Source organism: Lemur catta, chromosome 1 (assembly GCF_020740605.2).
Source record: "Lemur catta isolate mLemCat1 chromosome 1, mLemCat1.pri, whole genome shotgun sequence".
In the NCBI taxonomy this organism is placed as follows: Eukaryota; Metazoa; Chordata; class Mammalia; order Primates; family Lemuridae; genus Lemur; species Lemur catta.
In genome coordinates, this window is record NC_059128.1 from 110478165 (window position 1) to 110499391 (window position 21227).

At 54.9% G+C, this 21227-nt stretch overlaps 1 protein-coding gene across 2 annotated transcripts; it reads right to left on the reverse strand.

Moving 5' to 3' along the window:
* Nucleotides 1-598: 598 nt before the first annotated feature.
* On the reverse strand, nucleotides 599-20989 carry KANK2 (KN motif and ankyrin repeat domains 2). Of its 2 annotated transcripts, XM_045546214.1 has the most exons (13): nucleotides 20937-20989; nucleotides 19388-19607; nucleotides 18371-18484; nucleotides 16920-18131; nucleotides 9377-9544; nucleotides 9175-9277; nucleotides 7280-7519; nucleotides 6576-6663; nucleotides 5776-5995; nucleotides 5504-5646; nucleotides 2724-2924; nucleotides 2553-2642; nucleotides 599-1650 (listed from the first exon to the last, which is right to left on the reverse strand). In XM_045546214.1, the coding sequence occupies exons 3-13, from the start codon at nucleotides 18405-18407 to the stop codon at nucleotides 1597-1599; spliced, it is 2556 nt and encodes an 851-aa protein (XP_045402170.1). In that variant the 5' UTR covers nucleotides 18408-18484; nucleotides 19388-19607; nucleotides 20937-20989; the 3' UTR covers nucleotides 599-1596. The 2 variants fall into 2 exon arrangements, with proteins under 2 accessions (XP_045402170.1, XP_045402162.1); XM_045546206.1 differs by lacking the exons at nucleotides 19388-19607; nucleotides 20937-20989 and adding an exon at nucleotides 20749-20836.
* Between the last annotated feature and the right edge of the window lie 238 nt (nucleotides 20990-21227).

Genomic DNA, 21227 nt, shown 5'->3' on the forward strand with positions numbered 1-21227 from the left:
GTTTGGCCATCCAAACCCTTTTGTCTTAGGTACACATCCCTTCAGTAAAAAAAAAAAAAAGCAAAACCCTTCTAGGACAAGCCAAAAAACCTATTTTTCTAGGAGAAGCCAGTGCTTTGCTGCCTTTAATGAACGCGGGAGCTCTGGGGGCTTAACTCTGTTCTGCTGTGGTTTGGCCTGACAGCGCTGTTGGCTGGGCCAACTGGTCGCCAAAGGGCAGCGCACATATTTGGTAGGGAACGTACTTCTCTATCATAAGGCACATTTTTAGAGGCTTGGAACCCTTCCCTTCGGTGGCGCACCAAGGAAAGGAACAGGAAAGAGAACGATGTTGAGATTTTGCGGGACCAAACAAGCAAGCCACGAAGGAAACTGATCATCTCTGCAGAGCCCCGTTTCCAGCCGGCTGTTCCAGGCAGCTCTGGAAATTCTCCAGGTTGTTAAAAAAAACAGGTGGCCCTCGTTTGGGTTTCAGCGAAGTTCTGTCTCTTTAAGTTTGCACTGGAGTCCTGGGGGGGGGTGTGGGGGGGGGCAGCCAACTTTTAATCGTGTCCACATGGGGTTTTTGGAGCTGGCTTCCTGCCTTGCCAACAAACACATGCCCTGTTTTCTTTCCTTTGAGAAGAAAAGTTCTGGAGCCCCAGAGAGGAAAAAGGCCAGCCCTGTAACCACAGTTCTGGGCCCAGGGACGCAGCAGCCGCTCTGAGAACCGGATCCTTCTCCTACGTCTCCAGGTTTGAAGGATTTTCGAGGAAAATTAACATTGGCCAGGGCCTCCGTGCGGGGAGGGGACGGATTTCTGGGTCATTTCTTTCTTGCTGTGAACTGGTTCCCTACAAGTCACAGAGCCTACCTAGGCATTGTGGCCACAGGGTCCTCAGTCCCCCGGACCACCCCGCCACCCAACCCCACCACCCCCGCTGCCAGGGGCAGCAGGAAGGCAGAAAAAAGGATTGAGCTTTCTGCCCCGGGTAACAAGGACAGAATCAGTTTTGTGAAGGGACCAGAAGAAAATTCCCCCAAGAAAGCCATCGAGGGGCAGGGGGGGAGCAGACAAAACACTATTATATGCCAGACAATTAGATGTCAGGGTGGGGGGGTGGGGAAGCTACTTGAGCCCTGACCCGAGCGAGCGTAATAACATTGAGGATTAAAATGGCAATATGCAAATTCCAGTGACTTTCAAATCTGGCAACAAATAATCCGATGGCTCCCCCCTTCCCGCAACCATGATTCAAAAATACAGTATTTTTTCCTCTTGCCCTCCCCCAGCTGTAATTGCCGGCCGATTGTTCTGGATGTTCTTCACAAAACCCACACACCCCAGCATCAGCCATTGGCGCCAATTTATACAAGAATTTAGCTTCGGTCTGCGCTGTGGCGGCTTTGAACCGGGGTGCCAAGAAAACCCGCTTGGAGCTGGAGTCCTGTTGCTGTCGGGGCTCCCCCCAGGGACGCAGAAGGACGTCCCCCCCTTGCCTGGGGGACGTGGGCCTTGGGGAGTGTGAACACGGGGTGGCCAGGGAGAACAGGGAACAGGGAGGGGACACAGACAGGGACGGCTCCTTCCGGGGCTGGCTGGCCCCCGAGGGGAGGCTACTCCTCCGCTGAGGACGACACAGGACTCTCATCATCGGACATCGGGGCAAACTGAAACGAAAACACGGATTTTTTTTGTCTGGCATCCGTTCAGATCTCTCCGCAGAGGCGCCGACTTGGTGGCTGGTGCTGGGGATGTGGCTGGTGAGCAAGGAGAAGGCGTGGTCCCCGGCCTCATGGAGGTGGCCTTCTGGGGCCAACGCCTCGAAGAAGCAAACATACGAAGGCAGTGGGGGGATAAGGGGTGGATGAGAACGAGGGTGGACAGAGGGTGGTCAGGGGGGGTGACAGCTGGGCCCATCCCTGAGCAACGTCAAGGGGCCAGCCAGGGGGCAAGGGTGTTCCACAAGGCCCTGCAGGATGTGCCGTGTCACCTCTCTGCCCTTATCTCCCCCCTCACCCCTTCATGCTCCTGAAACACACCAGGCACACTCCTGCCTCAGGAGCTTTGCACTGGCTGTTCCTGCTGCCTGGATGGTCACGTGACTCCCTCCCTCACGTTGGCTGTTGGCTCAAATGCCATCTCTTCACTGAGGCCTACCATGGCTCACTTGCTGTCCCCTTTACTGTTTGATATTCTTTGCAGCACTGCCCATCACCGGGCTAGGATGCACTGATTTGATCATCGTGTCTCTTACGAGAATGCCCAGGGACCCATCTTCTGTTTTGTTCTCTGCTGGGACCCTCAGGGCCTAGAACTGGCCCTCGTACCCAGTAGGTGCTCAGGGAATGTTTCTCAGGCGGGGGACTGGTGACTTAGCGCGTGTATTCAGTCGTGACAGGCGTGACCATGTAGCAGCCTCACCTCTCCAGGCCTCCCTGGGGCCCCGCGAAGGTTCAGCAAACCACTGACCATCAAGTCTGTGGCGTGGGCCCCACAAGCCATCAGCTCTTCACGGACACCTGACTCCTCCCAGAGGCCCCACCTCCTGCCCTGCTGGGCCGAGACTCACCGAGCACTTGATGTTCATGCGGGAGTACAGCATGGACGCGATCTCGCTCTGCCCCGCATCCAGGGCCACCACCAGGGCTGTGCTCCCATCCTGCAAAGCATCCACTGCTATGGTGACAGCCCCAAGCTGTGCTCCCACCCTCCCTGGGGGTGCACCTGGGTGGGGACTCACGCGGTCAGTGAGGGAGATGTCGCAGCTGGGCACGGCCAGCAGCAGCCCCGCGATCTCCTTGTGGCCGTGCTCACAGGCGCACATGAGGGCTGTGGAGCCGTCATCGTCCTGCACATTGACATCTGCCTCACAGGACAGCAGAGCTTTGACAACATCCACCCGTCCATGGCTGACCGCCAGCATCAGGGCTGTCTGTCCGGCCTGGGTAGGGCAAGGAACAGGATTACAACCCAGGGCAGGACACTTCTGCTCCAGAACCCTCTATAGCTCCCAAGTACTCTGACATTAATATGTCCCCTCACTTGCTGGCCTCCTCCCACTGGTTCCTTCTTATTCCAAAGGTCTTGGCTTAAATGTTTCCTCCTCATGGGGTTCTCCCTTGCCTACCCACCCTGACCCCCACCTATAGCAGATTCCTGACTCACACGTGTAAACACATGTAAACACCTATCGAGTTAAGATTTGCACACGTTGCCGGGCACGGTGGCTCACGCCTGTAATCCTAGCACTCTGGGAGGCCGAGGCGGGTGGATCGCTCGAGGTCAGGAGTTCGAGACCAGCCTGAGCAAGAGCGAGACCCCATCTCTACTAAAAAAATAGAAATTATCTGGCCAACTAAAATATATATAGAAAAAATTAGCCGGGCACGGTGGCGCATGCCTGTAGTCCCAGCTACTCGGGAGGCTGAGGCAGTAGGATCGCTTAAGCCCAGGAGTTTGAGGTTGCTGTGAGCTAGGCTGATGCCACGGCACTCACTCTAGCCCGGGCAACAAAGCGACACTCTGTCTCAAAAAAAAAAAAAAAGAAAAGAAAAGAAAAAAAAAGGAAGATTTGCACACGTTTCTCTACGTTAGTTACACATCAATAAAAAATAAAATCACTGCCCATCAGTAGACACCGGAATAGATAAACTGTGGTGTCTCCATACAGTAGAATATTACTCAGCCATAAAAAGGAATGTAGTCCTGACGTATACTGCCACACGGGTGAACTTGGAAAACATGACGCTGGGTGAAAGACACCAAAGGTCACAGAGTACACAATTCCATGGGCATGAAATATCCAGAAGAAGTAAATTCATAGAGACCGGAAGCAGATTAGTGGTTGCCAGGGGTTGGGGGAAGAAAGAGTGACTGCTAATGGGGACAGTTTTCCTTTGTGGGGGATGAAAATGTGTTGGAACGAGACAGAGGTAGGTGTTGGTTGCACAATACTGTGAATATACTAAATGCTACCGAGTTGCTCACCTGAGAAGAGTTAATCTTCCGGTTTTCTTTTCTTTTTTTTTTTTTTGAGGCAGAGTCTCACTCTGTTGCTCAGGCTAGAGTGCCGTGGCGTCAGCCTAGCTCACAGCAACCTCAAACTCCTGGGCTCAAGCAATCCTCCTGCCTCAGCCTCCGCAGTAGCTGGGACTACAGGCATGCGCCACCACGCCCAGCTAATTTTCTCTATATATTTTTAGTTGACCAACTAATTTCTATTTTTTTTTTAGTAGAGACGGGGTCTCGCTCTTGCTCAGGCTGGTCTTGAACTTCTGAGCTCAAATGATCACCTGCCTCGGCCTCCCAGAGTGCTAGGATTACAGGCGTGAGCCCAGAGCCCTGGGTAGCTGGAGTGCAGTGGTGTCATCACAGCTCACTGCAGCCTCCAACTCCTGGGCTCAAGCGATCCTCCTGCCTCAGCCTCCCAAGTAGCTGGGACGACTATAGGCATGCTCCAGCATGTCTGGCTAATTTTGTTTGTTTCGTAGGTGGCTAATTTTTAAATTTTTTGTAGAAATGGAGTTTCACGTAATCCTAGCACTCTGGGAGGGCAAGGCGGGTGGATTGTTTAAGCTTAGGAGTTCGAGACCAGCCTGAGCAAGTGCGAGACCCCGTCTCTACTAAAAAAATAGAAAGAAATTAAATAAAGCAGGGTTGCTCTTGTCCGGCCCCTGGCGGTGCCATTTCATGCCTTCACCACACGTCAGCTGTTGCCAACCCTCCTCCCTCCTCACCGTCCTGCCGGGCCCTGGCTGCCCTGCTCCTCTGGCTGGACACCTGTCCACGCCCCCATCACCTCGGCAGTCTCCTGGCAGCCGCCACGCAGCACGCAGCCCAAGGGAGCTCTCAAACCAGGAATCACGCCACTCCCTGTTGGTTTCCTGAAGCCCCCGAGGCCTAATCTGCCTGAAATGCTCACAGCTCCTGGAGCGCCTGCCAGTCGGTGACCTTCAGGAACATGGAGACATGTCTGCTTGTCCACCCTCTGAAGCCCCAGTGCCAGCCCACGGAACCTGGTGTCTGCTAAATCAATTGCCCAGCGGGATGTGGGACCGGGGGTGGGGGGGGTCAGATTAATAAAGGTGGGGACCCCTACGTCCTCCAAGCCTTCCAGTTTCCTAGGCCTGGCACCGTAGCTCACGCCTGCAATCCAGCACTTTGGGAGGCTGAAGGCAGAATTGCTTGAGCTCAGGAGTTCGAGGCCAGCCTGGGCAATACAGTGAGACTCCATCTCTACAAAAAATTTTAAAATTAGCCAGCGGTGCTGGCACATGCCTGTGGTCCCAGCTACTTGGGAGGCTGAGGTAGGAGGATCGCTTGAGCCCAGGAGTTTGAGGTTGCTGTGAGCTATGATGACAGCACCGTCCTCTAGACCAGGCAACAGAGTGGAGACTCTGTCTCAAAACAAACAACAAATAAACAAAAAGCAAATCCTGTCCCTTTGTGGGCCTGGTGCACAGCCAGGGCGTGGAAAGCGGGCAGGGCCGCCTGGGTCTGTAGCGCCCGAGGGCCTGGTACCTGGCTGGCTTTGGCGTTGACGTTGCCGAGCCGGAAGAGCTGCAGGACGGTCGCGATGTCATCCTGGGTCTTCAGAGTGGCCAGGGCAGTGAGCATGATGGGGCTGTAGCCCGCGCGGTTCTGCTTGTCCACCTGGCAGACACCTGGAAGGGGGTGTGAGCACTCAGACCAGGCCACGCCCCGGCCATCAGACTGCGAGGGCCCCGTCTCTCCCCATCAGGTCACCAAACCGGGGCCGGCCGCAGCCACCCCGTCCTCCCCGGGGGGCTCACCACTGTCGAGCAGCTGTCGCACCACAGGAAAGTTGGCGTGGGACACGGAGTAGTGTAGCGCCGTGTTCCCGTTGCTGTCGGCGATGTTGACCACATAGTCCAGCAGCTGCGCCGACATGGCCCGGAACGTGACCAGGTGGCGCCGCACAAGCTCGGGGTGGGCGTCACTGCGACAGGCCAGGCGCAGCCACTCCTGCAGCACCGTGGTGTAGGCCACTTTCTGCACGCGAGGCAGGCGGGAGAGGGTGTGAGGGCCGGGGGAGGCCCCATGGCCTCCGGGACAAAGGCCCAGGGGGGGAGTGGGGACACCCCGCCCCAGATGAGCCCCCGGGAGCAAAGCGTGGTGCCTTTGTCCTGGAGAAGGCCCTCAAGGAAGGTGTAGACACCTGAGAGGGAAGTGTAGACATCCCCGTCCCAATGAAACCCTTGGAAGACGGTGTGGACGCTGCAATCCCCGACATGCGACCCAGGGGAAGGTGTGAACACCTCTATCTCAGATATAATCTCCAAAGGCAAGTGTAGACACTCAAAAAGGGAAATATGGAAGCCCCTCCCTTGAGCCCCCGGATGAAACAGGAAGTCATGGCCGGGCCTGGCCAGTGGGCGGCCATCGTCCTCGGGCCTCTCCCAGCCTCCCTGGCCCCTCGCCAAGGCCCATGACTCACCCACCACCAACCCAGCTCTGGGCTTGGGTCCCAGGGTCCCCACTGGGCAGACAGAGGGAGACACTGAGGACAAGGAGAAGCCAGGGGTGGGGGTGGAGGGGTGGGGGGCCCCCGGGGCCCAGGGCCGGACCGTACCAGCTCGCGCTCGGTGAGGGCATTGGGGTTGTCCAGGTACTTTTCCAAGGCCAGGCAGGCTGAGATGAGGTCGGGGCTTAGCTCCATCCTGCCAGGGGCAGACGCGTGAAGAATTATCTCAGGGATACCCCCCATAAGTCCCCCGGGTCACCCCCACTTCCCACATCCTCGGGGAGGGGCTCAATGCTCTAACCATGTCACATACACAAAGATCACCTAAATGGTGGCATCTCAGACCCCCTTCACTTGGGACATACTTTACATGTACCCCAAGGGGCAGACATGGGGAACACAAAGACCCCCAAAAGAAAGTGGCCACAAAAGCCAACGTTTAGTCTAAATGGCCAGTGGCAGATGGAAAATGCTTCCCAAGGATGGATTTTTCATCAGGGGATTAAAAAAAAAAAAAAAGATATAACTAGAATGGGCAGGTAGAATGAATATCCCAAAGCAGGTGTGTGGCTTAATGACATACTTTGCCTGGCCCCCTATATCCTAACTCTAGCACCCCAAAATACCCCATCAGGTCTTCATCAAAGCCTCGAACATCAGACGCCCAGAAGGAGAAAGTGCTTATTCACTAATTCAGACTAAAGTGTGCATGGCTGATGGGAGGGTCCTTCAGAAAGTTTAAACGATGGGATCTGAGGCAGAGGTCCTCCACCCCTGGCCCTGCCCGAACCCCTCCCACCCAGAAAACTGACCGGATCTCCTCCTCTGTGTTGGATCCCGCGGCCCCCTTGGCTGTGGGCACATGCTGTGACTCCCGAGACAGCTGGCATTCCTGCCGGCTGGTCTTGGCTGTTGCTGTCCCCCCAGGCCTGAGCTGGGGAGCTTCGGCCATGCTCGGAACCCTCTCCTTCGGCTCTGGGGCCTCATTCTCCGTGCTGTCGCTATCTGAGATGTTCTCAGCCGTGCTGGAGTCCTCCGAGGAAGACTCATACCTGGGGAGGAAGGACGGGTGGAGTGGGGCAGGGGTGAAGATGGGGTGAAAATTGGCAGGGGAAGAAGGTCGGGATTGACTACTTGTACTCCCTGGGCCTCAGTTTCCCCATCTGTTAGACAGCTGAGGGATAACAGCAACATGGACCTTATAGGGCTGCAGGGATATGGCCAACAACCCTGGGCACAGAGTAAGCGCTCAGTAAACATCAGCTGTGATTATGATCAGGGAGACGAGGGACCTTCTACCCTTCGGGACCTTTTGCCCTTGACTCTAGCTTAATGCAGACGTTGTGGATTCAGATCCTAGCGCCACTACAAATAGGATCCTCTTGTGCTTCTTGCTGTCTCTAGACAAAAATCCAACCTTCTGGGCTCGTCATTCAAGGCCCCGAATCAACCATTGCTCCCTGTGCCTCCTGCTTTTCCTGTCACTGTTTCCCCACCTCTGAGCCTTTATCCAGGCTGTGCCCTCTGCCCAGGAGAGCCCTCCCCACACCCCCTGTTCACCTTGCGAGCTCCGACATCTCCCACAGCATTCGCCCCCTCCACTGGGCCTGCCCTGGGACCATCAGTGCCTCTCTCGAGGGCCCTGAGCAACGCCATCACTGCTCCAGCCACGCCGTGTGGGGACCACCCATCGGTGCCCAGCACCCGAGAGGACCCGGAGTTCCATCAGGGCAGGGAGCCGAGTCCGGTATCTTCAGGGAAGACCAGACCCCCTTCACTTGGGACACGCTTTTACACACACCCCAAGGGGCAGACACAGGGAACACAAAGACCCCCATGAGAAAGTGGTCACAAAAGACAAAGTTTAGTCTAAATGGTGGGGAGCAGATAGAAAATATTTCCCAAGGGCAGATTCTTCATTAGGGAAATAAAAAAAGAGATAGAATGGGCAGGTAGAGTAAATGTCTCAAAGGCCGTGGGTGGCTCAAGGACAAACCTTGCCTGGTCTCCTAAATACTAACTCTGGCAGCCCAAAATATCCCATCAGGCTCTTTAGCAAAGCCTCCAGAACATCCGATGCCCAGAAGGAGAAAGTGCTTGTTCAGTGATTCAGACTAAAGTGTGCATGATTGATGGGAAGGTTCTTCAAAGGGCTTGAATGGTGGGATTTGGTTATACCTCAGTGTCTGGAGCCAGACCGCCCAGGCTACACTCCTGGGTCATCATGTGAACTCCAGCAAGGTGCTGAGCCTCCTCATGCCTCAGTTTCCTCATCTATCTATTGTGGTTTGATTAAAATAATTAACCAGGCCAGACATGGTGAGTAGGTCATGCCTGTAATCCCAGCACTTTGGGAGGCTGAGGGGGGAGGATCATTTGAGCCCAGGAGTTTGATTCCAGCCTGGGCAACATAGTCAGACCCCACCTCTATAAAAAATAGAAAAAATCTGCCGGGTGTGGTGGCACACCTGTAGTCTCAGCTGCTTGGGAGGCTGAAACGGGAGGATCACTTGAGCCCAAGCGTTCAAGGCTGCAGTGAACTATGATTCTGCCTCTGCATTCCGGCCTGGGCAACAGAGCCAGACCCTATCTCAAATAAATACATTAATTAACCAAAGTGAGGACTTAGAATAAGGCACTTAGAACTCTGTTGTGCATGGATGAACTCAGTGAAAGACAGAAAGCAGGGGATGGGGGCTCTTCTCACCCGCCGTTAATCCCCACGAACTGAAGGCTCCGCTGGTGGGCCACTGGGTCTGTGGACTCTTCTTTCCGCTTCATGATAGACCGGATGCCCGCCCGGGGCCTGCCTAGAGGGGAGCGGTGGTGTCATGAGGGTTGCTGGCAGCCAGATCCCATGCCTGGGTCATCCTGGGCCCCCATCCCTCTCGGCAGCTGCCCCCACTTACCTGCACCCACTGCCCCCTCGGGTTCTTGGGAGGCTGCCTGCTGGGTGGGCTCCCTGTTGGTGGTGTCTCGGACAGGCACCTGGCCTGCATTCTTCTCGGGCTGGGCCAGGGAGGCTGCTGTGGACTCCGGAGGTGGCAAGGATGACTCTGCAGGAATATGTGGGAGACCTGCAGGGACAGGTGTCCACTGTGGGTCACAACAGCCAAACAATCACAGTTGTGACAGCTGCTGCCATTGGTCACATACCCAAGGCCAGGTGCTACCCGAGGACTAATTCTTTCCTATCTTGTCAAATCTTCCAGGCCCACGAGGGGGCTTGCAGTATTACAGACAAGGAAACTGAGGCACAGAGAGTTGTCAAGGTCACCTGGTGAGTGAGTGGCAGAGTCCAATCCCAATCCCAGTCTGGTGCCTGGCAGCAGCTGGCCAGGGACGAGGGCCACGTGGCCCCATTTGAGATACCCCTCTGATACCATAATCAGTGTTTTCCAGAAATAAGGTTTGATCAAGCTGAGCTTGGTGGTCACAGCAGCTCAGATTTCCCAACTGTGAGCTGTGTGACCTCCAGCAAGTCACTTAACCTCTCTGTGCCTGAAGCAAATGACATTTCCTACCTCATGGTGGTGGTGTACAAACTGAAGACAGTAAAACAGGGTAAAGAGCATAGAACGCCTGTACATACATCAAGAACAGTTGAGAAGCATTTGCTAATTCAAGAAAATCATAAAATATATATTTTTTTCTTTTTTTTTTTCCAGACAGAGTCTCACTCTGTTGCCTGGGCTAGAGTGCCATGGCGTTAGCCTAGCTCACAGCAACCTCAAACTCCTGGGCTCAAGCAATCCTGCCTCAGCCTCCCAAGTAACTGAGACTACAGGTATGTGCCACCATGCCCAGCTAATGTTTTCTATATATTTTTAATTGTCCAGCTAATTTCTATTTTTAGTAGAGACGGGGTCTGGCTCTTGCTCAGGCTGGTCTCGAACTCCTGAGCTCAAATCATCTGCCCACTTCAGCCTCCCAGAGTGCTGGGATTACAGGTGTGAGCCACTGTGCCCGGCCCATAAAATATATTTTTGATAGGACATAATAGAGTTATGAGGCCAGGTACGGTGGCTCATGCCTGTAATTCCAGCACTTTGGGAGACTGAGGTGGGAGGATCGCTTGAGGCCAAGAGTTTAAGACCAACCTGGGCAACATAGTGAGATCCTGTCTCTACAGAAAAAAGAAAAATTAGCCAGATGTGGTGGTGCATGATTGTAGTCCCAGCTACTCGGGAGGCTGAGGCAGGAGGATCACTTGAGCCCAGGAGTTTGAGGTTGCAGTGAGCTGTGATGACGCCACGGCACTCCAGCCTGGGCAACAGAGTGAGACTCTGTCTCAAATAAATAAATAAATAAATAAATAAATAAAATTAAAAAACAAACAATAAGAGCTACTAGAAAATTAAAATTAAAGCCCCACCCAGGGTTTCAGTTTGAGAAGATGAAAAAGTTCTGGAGACGGATGGTGGTGACAGTTGCACAACAACTGTACTTAATGAATGTACTTAATGCCACTGAGCTGTACACTTAAAAGTGGTTAAGATGGCAATTTTTTTTTAAGAGACAGGATCTTGCTCCATTGGCCAGGCTAGAGTGCAATCGTGCAATCACACGTGGCCAAGTGCAATGTGTCCGGAGGCAGATGGGCCACGCATAAGCTCAATCTCTGCCCCAAACTCAGGAATCTTGATTTATAGTCCCAGCAAAGTCAAAGTATGAATTTTGATGGTGGAGGACATCGTGCTAAGTGAGAGAAGTCAGATACAAAAGGACAAACACTGTGTGATTTCACTTACACAAGGTCCCTAGAGTCATCACATTTGTAGAGACAAGAAGTAGGATGGTGGGTGCCAGGGGCTGGGGAGGGGGCGGGAGTGAGTGTTTCACGGGGACAGAGTTTCTGTTTGGGAAGGCGAGAAAGTTCCGAAGGTGGAGGGTGGTGATGGTTGCACAGCACTGTGAATGTGCTTAATGCGCTGAACTATGTACTCAAAAATGGCTAAAATGTCTTGTGGTATAATGTTTAGAGGCAAAAAAAAAAAAAAAAAGGTTAGGATGGTAAATTTCAGGTTATACATATTTTACTACAATTTTTTTTTTTTTTTGAGACAGAGTCTCACTCTGTTGCTCCGGCTAGAGTGCAGTGGCATCAGCCTAGCCCACTGTAGCCTTGAACTCCTGGGCAAGAGCGATCCTCCCACCTCAGCCTCCTGAGTAGCTGGGTCTACAGGCTCACACCACCATGCTCAGCTAATTTTTTCTTACTTTTTATAGAGGTGGAGTCTCACCATGTTGGCCAGGATGGTCTTGAATTCTACAGGAGAAAAATCAAGCTGGATCCCTACCTCACACCATAACCGAGAAAGAAATTCTGGAGGAGTAAGACAAAAGTCCAAGGAAAAAAACTAAAGGGGAAACAGTGTAACAAAATGTCAGGGGCCTCCGGATGGGGAAAAATTCCTCAAGGCACAAACCATATATGAAAATAACCATGGGTTTAATTACCTACAAAATGAAGACTTCTATTTGATTCCAAAACCCTTATAAACAACGTTTATCAGTATATGAAGACAGAAGGATGTTGCGAGGGGAGAGCTGCACTGTCAGAAATTGGCAAGGGATTATCTTCTAGAACAGGAGTCAATAAATTTTTTCTGGAAAGGGCTAGATAATAAACATTTTCAGCTACATCAGCCATAAGGTCTCGGTTGCAACGACTCACCTTTGCAGTAGTTGTAATGCAAAAGCAGCCATAGGCGGTGTGTGTACGTGATCAGGTGTGGCTGTGTTCCAATAAATTGCAATTTCATGTAGTTTTGCTCATGTCACAAAATAGTATTCTCTTTGAACTGTTCAGGCATTCAAAACATCAAAACCATTCTTAATTGTGGGCCATACAAAAAGAGACAGCATGCTGGACACAGTGGTTCACGCCTGTAAATCCAGCACTTTGGGAGGCTCCGGTGAGAGGATCACTTGAGGCTAGGAGTTTGAGGCTGCAGTGAGCTATGATCACACCTGTGAATAGCCACTGCACTCCAGCCTGGGCAATATAGCAAGACCCCATCTCTAAAACAACAACAGCAACAAGTAATAAGGAGATACCACTTTGTAGCAGCATAGACGTGCAAGAAAAGGGAGAAAAATGGAGAAAACTGTAAACTGCTGGGGATGTGAAGAAATGGGCACCTTGAACCCGAGCATGGTGGTAGGAATGGCGACAGGGACAGCTTTGTCAGACAGGGAGGATCTAACAGGACCTGGAGTGAAGCTGTGCATCCTCTACGCCCCAGCAAGCCCTGGAGAGGGGATGTGTGAGGATGACCCCAGTGTCGTTGACAGTGGCCAGAAGTTGGAGGTAACCCAGGTACCCACCGTGCGGGGATTAGAAAAGGAAAAGATTTGGTACAACCAGAGGAGAAATCTACACAGCCATTACAAGTGACAAGCCAAATTTACAAACATCCGTGTGGAGAGTTCAAAAATAGCGTATGGAGAGGAGAAAATAAGAAACAGAAAGAGACTTCTGTTTCTCTGAAGCATGATACCATTTAAGGCAATTAAACACGCACAGGGCATATTTTTCCAGGACACCCAAGTATCTAAATAAGCCTCTAGAAGGTGGATTGCAAGGAATGACATGAAACAGGGTGGGGGTGGCATTGACGGTGGAGAGCTATAGCTTGTGAGTACAGTTTGTATGTTTTTAAATGGCTGGAGGGAAAAAGGATGCTAATTGGGACACATGAAAAGCATATCAAATTGAAATTTCTGTGTCTGCAAATAAAGTTTTATTGGAACACAGCTACACGCATTTATTTACATATTGTCTATGGCTGCTTTTGTGCTACAAAATGGCATAACTGTGGCACTACACTCGTCAAAATGCATACATTAAATATGTGCAATTTTTGCATGTTAAGAATACTTCAATGAAGTGGGGGCTGGGGGAAGAACCGAGAAAGAGTTGAATCAACGTGACAAACACATCACAAACCGTATGGCCTGCAAAACTAAAAATATTCTCCGACCTCGGCATGGAGGGTGGAAGATCAAAGTGAAAAAATAACAAGTGACAACACAGAGGTGGTGGGCACAGATGGGTGGGGACGGTTGTTGTGAGCTCAAGAATGAGATGAACTCAGTTTTGGGCTCCTAAAGTCCAGAAGACAGTTTTAAAATTTAAATCACTCTACTGCAGGGGGTATAAAACCAATTGGTTAAAGATATCAAGGTCCTCAAAAATGCCCTTCGAGAAACCTGTCCTGAGAAATAGATCAGAGGAGGTCAGGTATTCCTGAGAAAAGACATCCTTGTGGCATTGCTGACAGTGGAGAAAAACTAGATGCCACTGGATGGCGGGGCACAAGTACCAGTCAGATAAATCTCAGCTTCCCCACGTGTCAGAAAATGATGTGACTGTTAAAACAACATGCCCAGAGAATTTTTACTAAGCAGAGGAAACACTTCTGGGTTAGTGTTAAATCAGAGACAGAGTTTAAATCCTGGCTTCGAGGACTGCGGGCAAATCTCTTAACTTCCCCTTTGCCTCAGTTTTCTCCTCTGTAAAATGGGGCTAAAAATGCCACCTACCTCATAGGGTTGATTTAAATGAATTAAAGTATGAAAACACCATCAAATAATGTCCTGGCGTGTTATAAGTGCATTTACCAACAAAATACAGCAAAACAGCAACGTCCATAAGCTCTGTGTTGCCATTCTTGAAAAACACATACATTATTTTATGCATTTAAAAAATTTGGAAGCAAAGAAACAGACATGTTGACAACAGCTATACCTGAGCGGTGGTGGGTGTACGGTATAGGGGTTTTATTTCTTTGTTCCAGAGTTTTCTATACTTTCCAAACCTTCCACAAAGAATATGAATGGCTTTCACAGGAATACGTTTTTGAACAGCAGCAGAGAGAATTTGAAAGTTTGGGGGACACCCCCACCAGCACACATAGGTGGCTGTCATTGTCCCTTTTCCTGCTGATCTGCCTGTGGTGCCTTTGCCAGGTGGCGGGGAGGGGGGGGCAGGAGAGGGAGGGCATTTTGTCGGGTCTCCAGGCCTCTGCATACCCCACCTACCTTTGCCAGCCTGACTCCCACCCTCCCAGCAGTGCGTGAATTCCTGCTCTACTAAAAAAAAAAACTACAATGGCCTCACTGGATGGTAAGGAGATTGGGCCCTGCTCTGCCTCCTCCTCCAGGGAGCCCTCCCTGATTTAATCACCAGGTAAGTGAACACGATGCATGAACATCACTGGAGCGCTTGTCTAGTCCTGGTACTATCTCATTTCATTTCCCATATTGCTCAGAGCAGCACCGCACATGAGCCCTCAGGGACCCCACCCAGCCATGCTCAGACTCCTCTATACCTCGTTTTTTTTCTAGCTTCATTACATTCTAACTTGTCCAACACCTTAACAAGCCAGAGCCCCTCTCTCACCTCAGGGCCTTTGCCCCTGGGTGCCCCTGCCTGGAACACTCTTTTTTTTCTATTTTGTTAGAGACAGGTCTCGTTCTTGTTCAGGCTGGTCTCGAACTCCTAGCCTCAAGCGATCCTCCCACCTCTGCTTCCCAAAGTGCTGGCATTACAGGTGTGAGCCACTGTGCCCATCCTAAGCCTCATATTAATCCAGTGATGTTGCACTGTCAAGACCATCGATTTGCAAATGAGGAAACTGAGGCACAGAGAGATTAAATAGCTTGCTCAAGGACACAGAACCAGGGAATGGGAAGACCAGAATTTGAACCGAGGTCACCATTCCATCAAATTGCCACCAACTCCATGCTCCCATTTTATTTGCTTCCAACATACGTTCTTTGCAATGATAATTCTTCGCTTATTTATTGCACTTATTTATTTACAGCAGGGGCTTTTGTGTCTCTGTTGTTCACTGCTTTGTCCTCAGTGATTAGAAGAGTCTGGCACACAGTGAGCACTGGGGGAATGTTTGTGGAGTGAGAAGATATTGAAATGAATTAACACACTCCAGTTCTGCCAAGCAAGTTGGGGACTATGGTGGGCTGCAGCAAGAGGGAGTGAAGTGAGACACAAGGAAGAACTTCCAGGGGTGGCAGCTGGCCTACGGGGTGGATATCGCTATGTCTGTATGTCCTGCAGAGCATGGCTGCTCGGGGTGGCACGTCTGGAATGGAGGTTGCCTCTCAGAGATTCCGAGGCTGGGCCAGGCAGGGCCTCTGGCTGTGGGCCAGAACCACAGGGCTGGGTGTTTGCGATGGATACAGAACAGATGGGTGGTGTCCCGAGCCGGCCGGCAACAACACGGGGCAGCAAGAAAACACAGCTGGGTCCCCGCCTCTGAGCCTGTGCCGTCTGCTCTGTCAGTGTGGCTCTGCCCACCTAAACGTTGGGACTGCGATAACAACTTGGGTCCCACCTTCGAGCCCAGCTGCAGCAGGTTTAAGCCGACCTGCGTTCAAATCCTGGCTTGGCCACTTCCTGAGCCTCAGTTTCCCCAGCTATAAACAGGGTTGGCCTGAAAGTTAGCAGCCAAACCAGCGACAAGTACTAACTGTGTGTGTTCAATTCACAAGGGTTCTAGAAGTGGGGGGACCATTACTGTGCCACTTCACAGACAGGCATACTGAGGCCCAGGCGGGTGATGCCACCTACCCAGGATAACGGCAAGAAGTAGAATACCCCTGGCTCACCCCACCCCCAATCTTTCCACGTTTGCTAAAGGACAGCTGTCGTTATAATTATGAATAAAAATTCCCCAGGGGCCTGGGGGAAGCTGAGATTTTATACACCCAGCATCTCCTTTCCTGGCACGAGAGCTCAGCACTTCCTCGGGGAAGTACCCCCTTCCCTGCTCAAAGGCCACAGGGCTTGGGTGGGGGCTCATTACCCCCAGGATCCATGCACAGCTGGGCAGTGAGGGATACAGGGACTGGCTCACCAATGGGCACATGACTCACGCCACCCACTGAGGGCCACTGAGCTGGAAAGAGAGATACCTAGAGTGGGGGGGGGTCACCTTCCTTTGCCTGCCTGCAAGAGGAGCCCCCACAATAAAAGCAAAGAAGAGAAAGACAGTGAGTTAGATTCCCGATGCTGTAAGCACCTAGATACAGCTATGCCTGAAGCTGTCCCTAAGTTACCCAAACAGCACATTTTCTTTTCATTGCTTAAATTGCTCTGAGACTGAGTCCTGCCACAATAAACGGGGAGGATTTCTGCCTAGCAAAAAACAGCCTTGGGGGAATTTCCCCCAGATACCTCCCATTTTCTGGACATTGGCAACGTGCCAGACACCATTCTCTGCATGGTCCTTATAGCCCTGAAGTCAGCAGCACAATGCTCCCTCTCGTAGGGATGAAGAGACAAAGATCCCAGGGTCCAGAGTGATCCGTCTGGTGGAAGGCCAGGGCTGGGGGCTGGACACTGCGTGGCATTCAGAGAAGGGTCTAGGGTGTGCTTTGGGAAGAGGGACTGCCAACCACTGCCCCCGACCTGCGATCACTTACCTGCCGGCCCGTTGCAGCTTCGCTCTGTGATGCTAATTTTCTTCACTACGTGGAAGTTGCCGGTGGATGCAGCGGACGCTGGGCACATTGTCTCCACGACCTCGAGGCTGCGGAACACAGGCGGGCTCTCTGCCCCTCCGGGTGTCGCCAGGGCCCGCAGCCCAGCCCCGTAAGGCTCTAGACTCTGGGCCCGTTGTGCAGGGGCCCCGGCGGCTGTGCTGGCTGCTACCTCCACCTCCCGTGGCCCTTCCACCACTCGCACGGTGTCCACGCGGACCGGGCTGTCGGGTGGTGGCCAGGCCTGGGGCGGGGGGTCGGCCTGGCGGGCCTGCGCCGCCTGCAGCTCCTGGAGCGCTTTCTTGAGCTGGGTCTCCAGCACGGCGACCTTGGCGGCGAGGGCCGCCTCCCCGTCGGGCATGCCCAAGTCCCGCTCTCGGACCCAGGTGCCCACGCTCCGGGTCTCAAGTGCCACCGGGTCCTCGGGGGGCTCGGGGAGGTCCAGGCAGAGCTCGCCACGGCCCCTGGCCCCCGTGGGGTGGCCCAGGAACTTCTGGCTCTTCAGCTGTACCGTGAGCTGCCGCTTCTCCTCCTGCAGCACCGACAGCTTCACCTGGAGCACCGGGATCAGCTTCACCTGCTCCTCCAGCTGCCGGAGCTTCCGCAGGGCGCCCGCCATCTGCTCCCGCACGTGGGCCAGGTGCCCGGCGCTGGGCGCCACCGGTGTGGACAGTCCCGAGCCTCGCGGCGTCGGTGGTGGCAGCCCCACGCCCACCAGGGAGCCCGTGGAGCCGGCTGCGCTGGGGGTCAGGGAGCCCAGGCCCGCGGGCGTGGCCGCCTGGTCCTCGAGGCGGCGACGGGCATCCAGCAGCGTGCGCTCCACACGGGGATTGAAGCCAGCGCGGGCCTCCAGGGCGCCGTACTGGGGGTAGAAGCCGCGGCCGCAGTAGGAGTAGGCTGAGTGGCGGCTGTCACCGCTGGCGTTAGAGCACAGCGACTCAGTGGACGTCCACCAGGAGCCAGGGCCGCGGGGCAGCGAGCCCAGGCGGGGACGGCGCTGCACAGCCACACGCCGCAGAGTATGTCCCTTCTCGATGTCGTCCACGTACTTGAGAAAGTCCAGATCGAGGCGGTAGCCGTAGGGCGTCTCCACGGAGTAGGGTGGGTCAGGGTCCTTGGCAGGGAAGGTGGGCGGGGATGCTGGGCCGGGGGTCCCTGGGGTGGGGAGAAACACCAGCACCTCTGAAAACTATTGTCCCCCTACCTGGGACAAAGACGGATGTCTGGGGAGTCTGGGTTTATCTGCCCAACAGACTGGAGCCCACCAGTCTTGCCTCTAGTGTCAGACCCCCCAGGGCAGGGCTGTGCCTCTGCCATCAGACACCAATGCTGGGTTGTGTCCTACACTTGAACGCCCTGGGGGCAGGGCCCTCTTTTCCCCTGAGACCCCTGACCTGGGAAGGGGGCTGGCACGTGCAGAACTTGGGCCATCCTCTTGGTAGCAGATCGTCCTCGGAAGTCACTTGGGGGACGGAGTCAGACTGACTGCAGCACCGGCTGAGGCTTACCTGGGGAGAGGGAGCCACGAAGCCGGGGGTCAGGAGGACTCTGCAGGAGGAGGGGAGATGAGGCCAACCCCTCCACAGCTGCCCCCCACCAAGGCCTGGGACCCTCTCACAGGCACACACCCAGCCCAGCCACGGAAAGGGGTGGAGGTAGGGGGGGCACCCTGAGGCCTGGAACAAAGAAACCAAACCTCACCGCGTGCGTGCACATCTGTCCAGCCCCTGGACAAGCTCCAGCTGTTCCCGCAGCCCTGCCTCCACATGGCCCCTGCGCCGGGGGGCCCCAAGCCCGACAGGCCCCACCCTTCCTGCACCCCCTCCCCTCGGCCCAGGCCCAGAGCTGGCCACCGGGAAAGATGGGGGCTGGGGCACTAATGGGTGCAGGGGGCCAGCCTTCCTGCAAGGGTCCGAGGAGACAGAGACACAGGGGGACAAAGAGAGAGAGCAGGTCACCCCCCAAGTGACCCCAAAGCAGAGCGCCCCATAAGGCCAGACCTGGGGTGGGGGGTAGAGAAAGTGGGGGCGGCAGCAAGGAGTGAAGCCTTTCCCCTTTATGGAAACAATTTTCTCTAAAAATAAACAATTTCAGTGCCGGGCTACACAGAACTTCCTGCCCCCCCAGGATGCGTCCGGGCTCGGGGTGCAGCAGCAGGGCTAGAGGGCCAGGCCGCCCGGGAAGTCATGGGGGGTGGGGGGAGGAAGTAAGGGAGGCTGCAAAAGGCAGGGACAATCAGGGCCTCTCACTAAGCCCCTCTTAGTCCTGGAGGCTGGCCAGGGTCCTTTTGTCCCCAGTATAACCCGCCTGAACTTGGCCAGTCCTTTCTGCTGTCTGACCTGTAGCCATCATACTGCAGAGGCCCCGGCTCTTCCCACCACCAGAGCAGACCCTTTCCAACCTGTGGGTACCTGGGAGGATGGGCCAGGTGGGACACCTGCTGGGCATGAAGGCGGGGCTGGGGCTCCAGGGGCAGCGAGCTTGTCCTTCTGAGCTTGTCCTCCTTGTCACGTCCTGTCCTGCTTAGTGCCTTGCTTAGTCTCTCTCCAAGTCTCTTTGTGTCTCTCCACGTCTCTGTCTCTCTCCCTGTCTCTCCACGTCTCTGTCCTCACTTCTCTGACTTTCAAACACCTGGAACACACGGTCACCAACTGTAGGAAATTTGGGGTTTCCATCTGCCTGGTGGCTCCCCCCTGAACAACAGGAAGTCAATCAAAAATATTTTCTGGGGACCTAAGAGAGATCTAGAGGCAGGAAGCAGGACTGGAATAGTCTGGAAAGGGGGGCTGTGGCTAGAGGTGGAGGGGAGAGCAAATGGGCACAGAAAGGTACAGTGACTTGCCCAGGGTCACTAGGACCATCGGGAAGTGGCTGGACCTGGACTTGAACCTAAGTCTGCCCTCCAAGTCACCACCCCACACACTACACCACTCTACCCATTTCCCAAACGTGCAGATTGAGGTCTGAGGGTCCCCAGTCATTTGATCGCTGTCCATGTAGACCAGCGATTGCGGGTGAGGAAAGGAAATAAAGGGGTGCGTGGTGGGGGTGGGGTGTCTGGGGCTGAGGCCCCTCTCTCACCATGGGACCTCTAGCGGGAGGGGAGGAGGCAGGCAAGATAGGACCGAGAGATGGAGGCAGGCACAGGCGACTCCAAGAGGGGACAGGCTGGGGACGCAGGGAAAGGGCCTAGGTCTCCCCAAAGTCCCCCCCTCCACAACGGCCTGGACATCTCCGGGGTCTTCCCTCCCGTCTCCCCGCCCCAAACTTGGGGCCGAGAAGGACACCGCCCGGGCGGGGGGGCGGGGCCTGCGGGGTCCCCGGCTAATGGCAAACAGCTGCCGCTCCCCACGCCGGCCCAGCAGCCAAGCCCAGGCCCAGCCGGCCGGACGCGCGGCCGCCTTCCCGCAGCCTGGGGCCTGGCTCGGCCCGGCCGAGGAGGAGGGCGACTGGGGACGGTGCGGGAGGGGAGGACAGAGGCACAGATGGGGACAAACATGGGGACAGGGGCGGACGGGAGGCAGGAGAGGGGAGAAGGGCAGGGCACGAGGATCGGATGCGGGAACGCGGTCAAAGACGGGGAGGGGGCAGTGACGCGGGGACCGAGGCGCTCCAAGTCCGGAAAGTTTGGACGCAGACGGCAGAGTTGGAGGCGGCGCGAGACGGGCGAGGTGGTTCGTGCCCCGGGTTTGGAGTTGGGGCAGGGGCAGGGAGCCACACTCGTAACCCCGATCAGGACTCGAACCCCAACCCAGTCCCGGGTCCTACTCGCCTGGCGCGCTCCCGCCACCGCTGTCCCCGCGTCCCGCCGCCGGTGCGTCCTGCGCGCGCCACAGCCACCCGGCCTCGCGACCCTCGGCGGGAGCCCCGCCCCTGGGCCCGCCCCCTCCAGCCGCCCGGGCGCCCGCAGCTGCGGTGGGGGGCGGGGATGCAGAGTGGGGGTTGGAGATAGGAGCTCACCTGGCCTGCAGGTGAGAATGCGCGCACCAGGGTGTCCTGCCTCGCCGCCCCTCCCCCAGCAAGTCCCCGGAGCAGAGTCCCCCAGACTGCTGGCCTCCCACACCGGCGGCAGCTGGGTCGCTGTGGGGGTTGGGGGGGAGGAGAATGGCTCAGCGGAGGCGGGAGGGGCGGGGCTGGCCGGGGTCCAGCTCGGGGAGGGCGGGCGGCGGGAGGTCACCCCTCCCCCAGGCAGCCCAGGGCTGGAAGCGGCCCAGCGCGCTCCGGGTACATGGTGGTGTGACCGCCCCAGGG

Bases quoted from the DNA above. Each gene is read 5' to 3' on its own strand.
- KANK2 (XM_045546214.1), bottom strand. From the start codon at position 18,407: ATGGCCCAAGTTCTGCACGTGCCAGCCCCCTTCCCAG. The intron at 9,278-9,376 runs GTAAGTGGGGGC...GCTCCCCTCTAG, and splicing joins CGAGGGGGCAGTGGGTGCAG to GCAGGCCCCGGGCGGGCATC. The intron at 6,664-7,279 runs GTCAGTTTTCTG...TGCCCCTGGCAG, and splicing joins AACACAGAGGAGGAGATCCG to GATGGAGCTAAGCCCCGACC.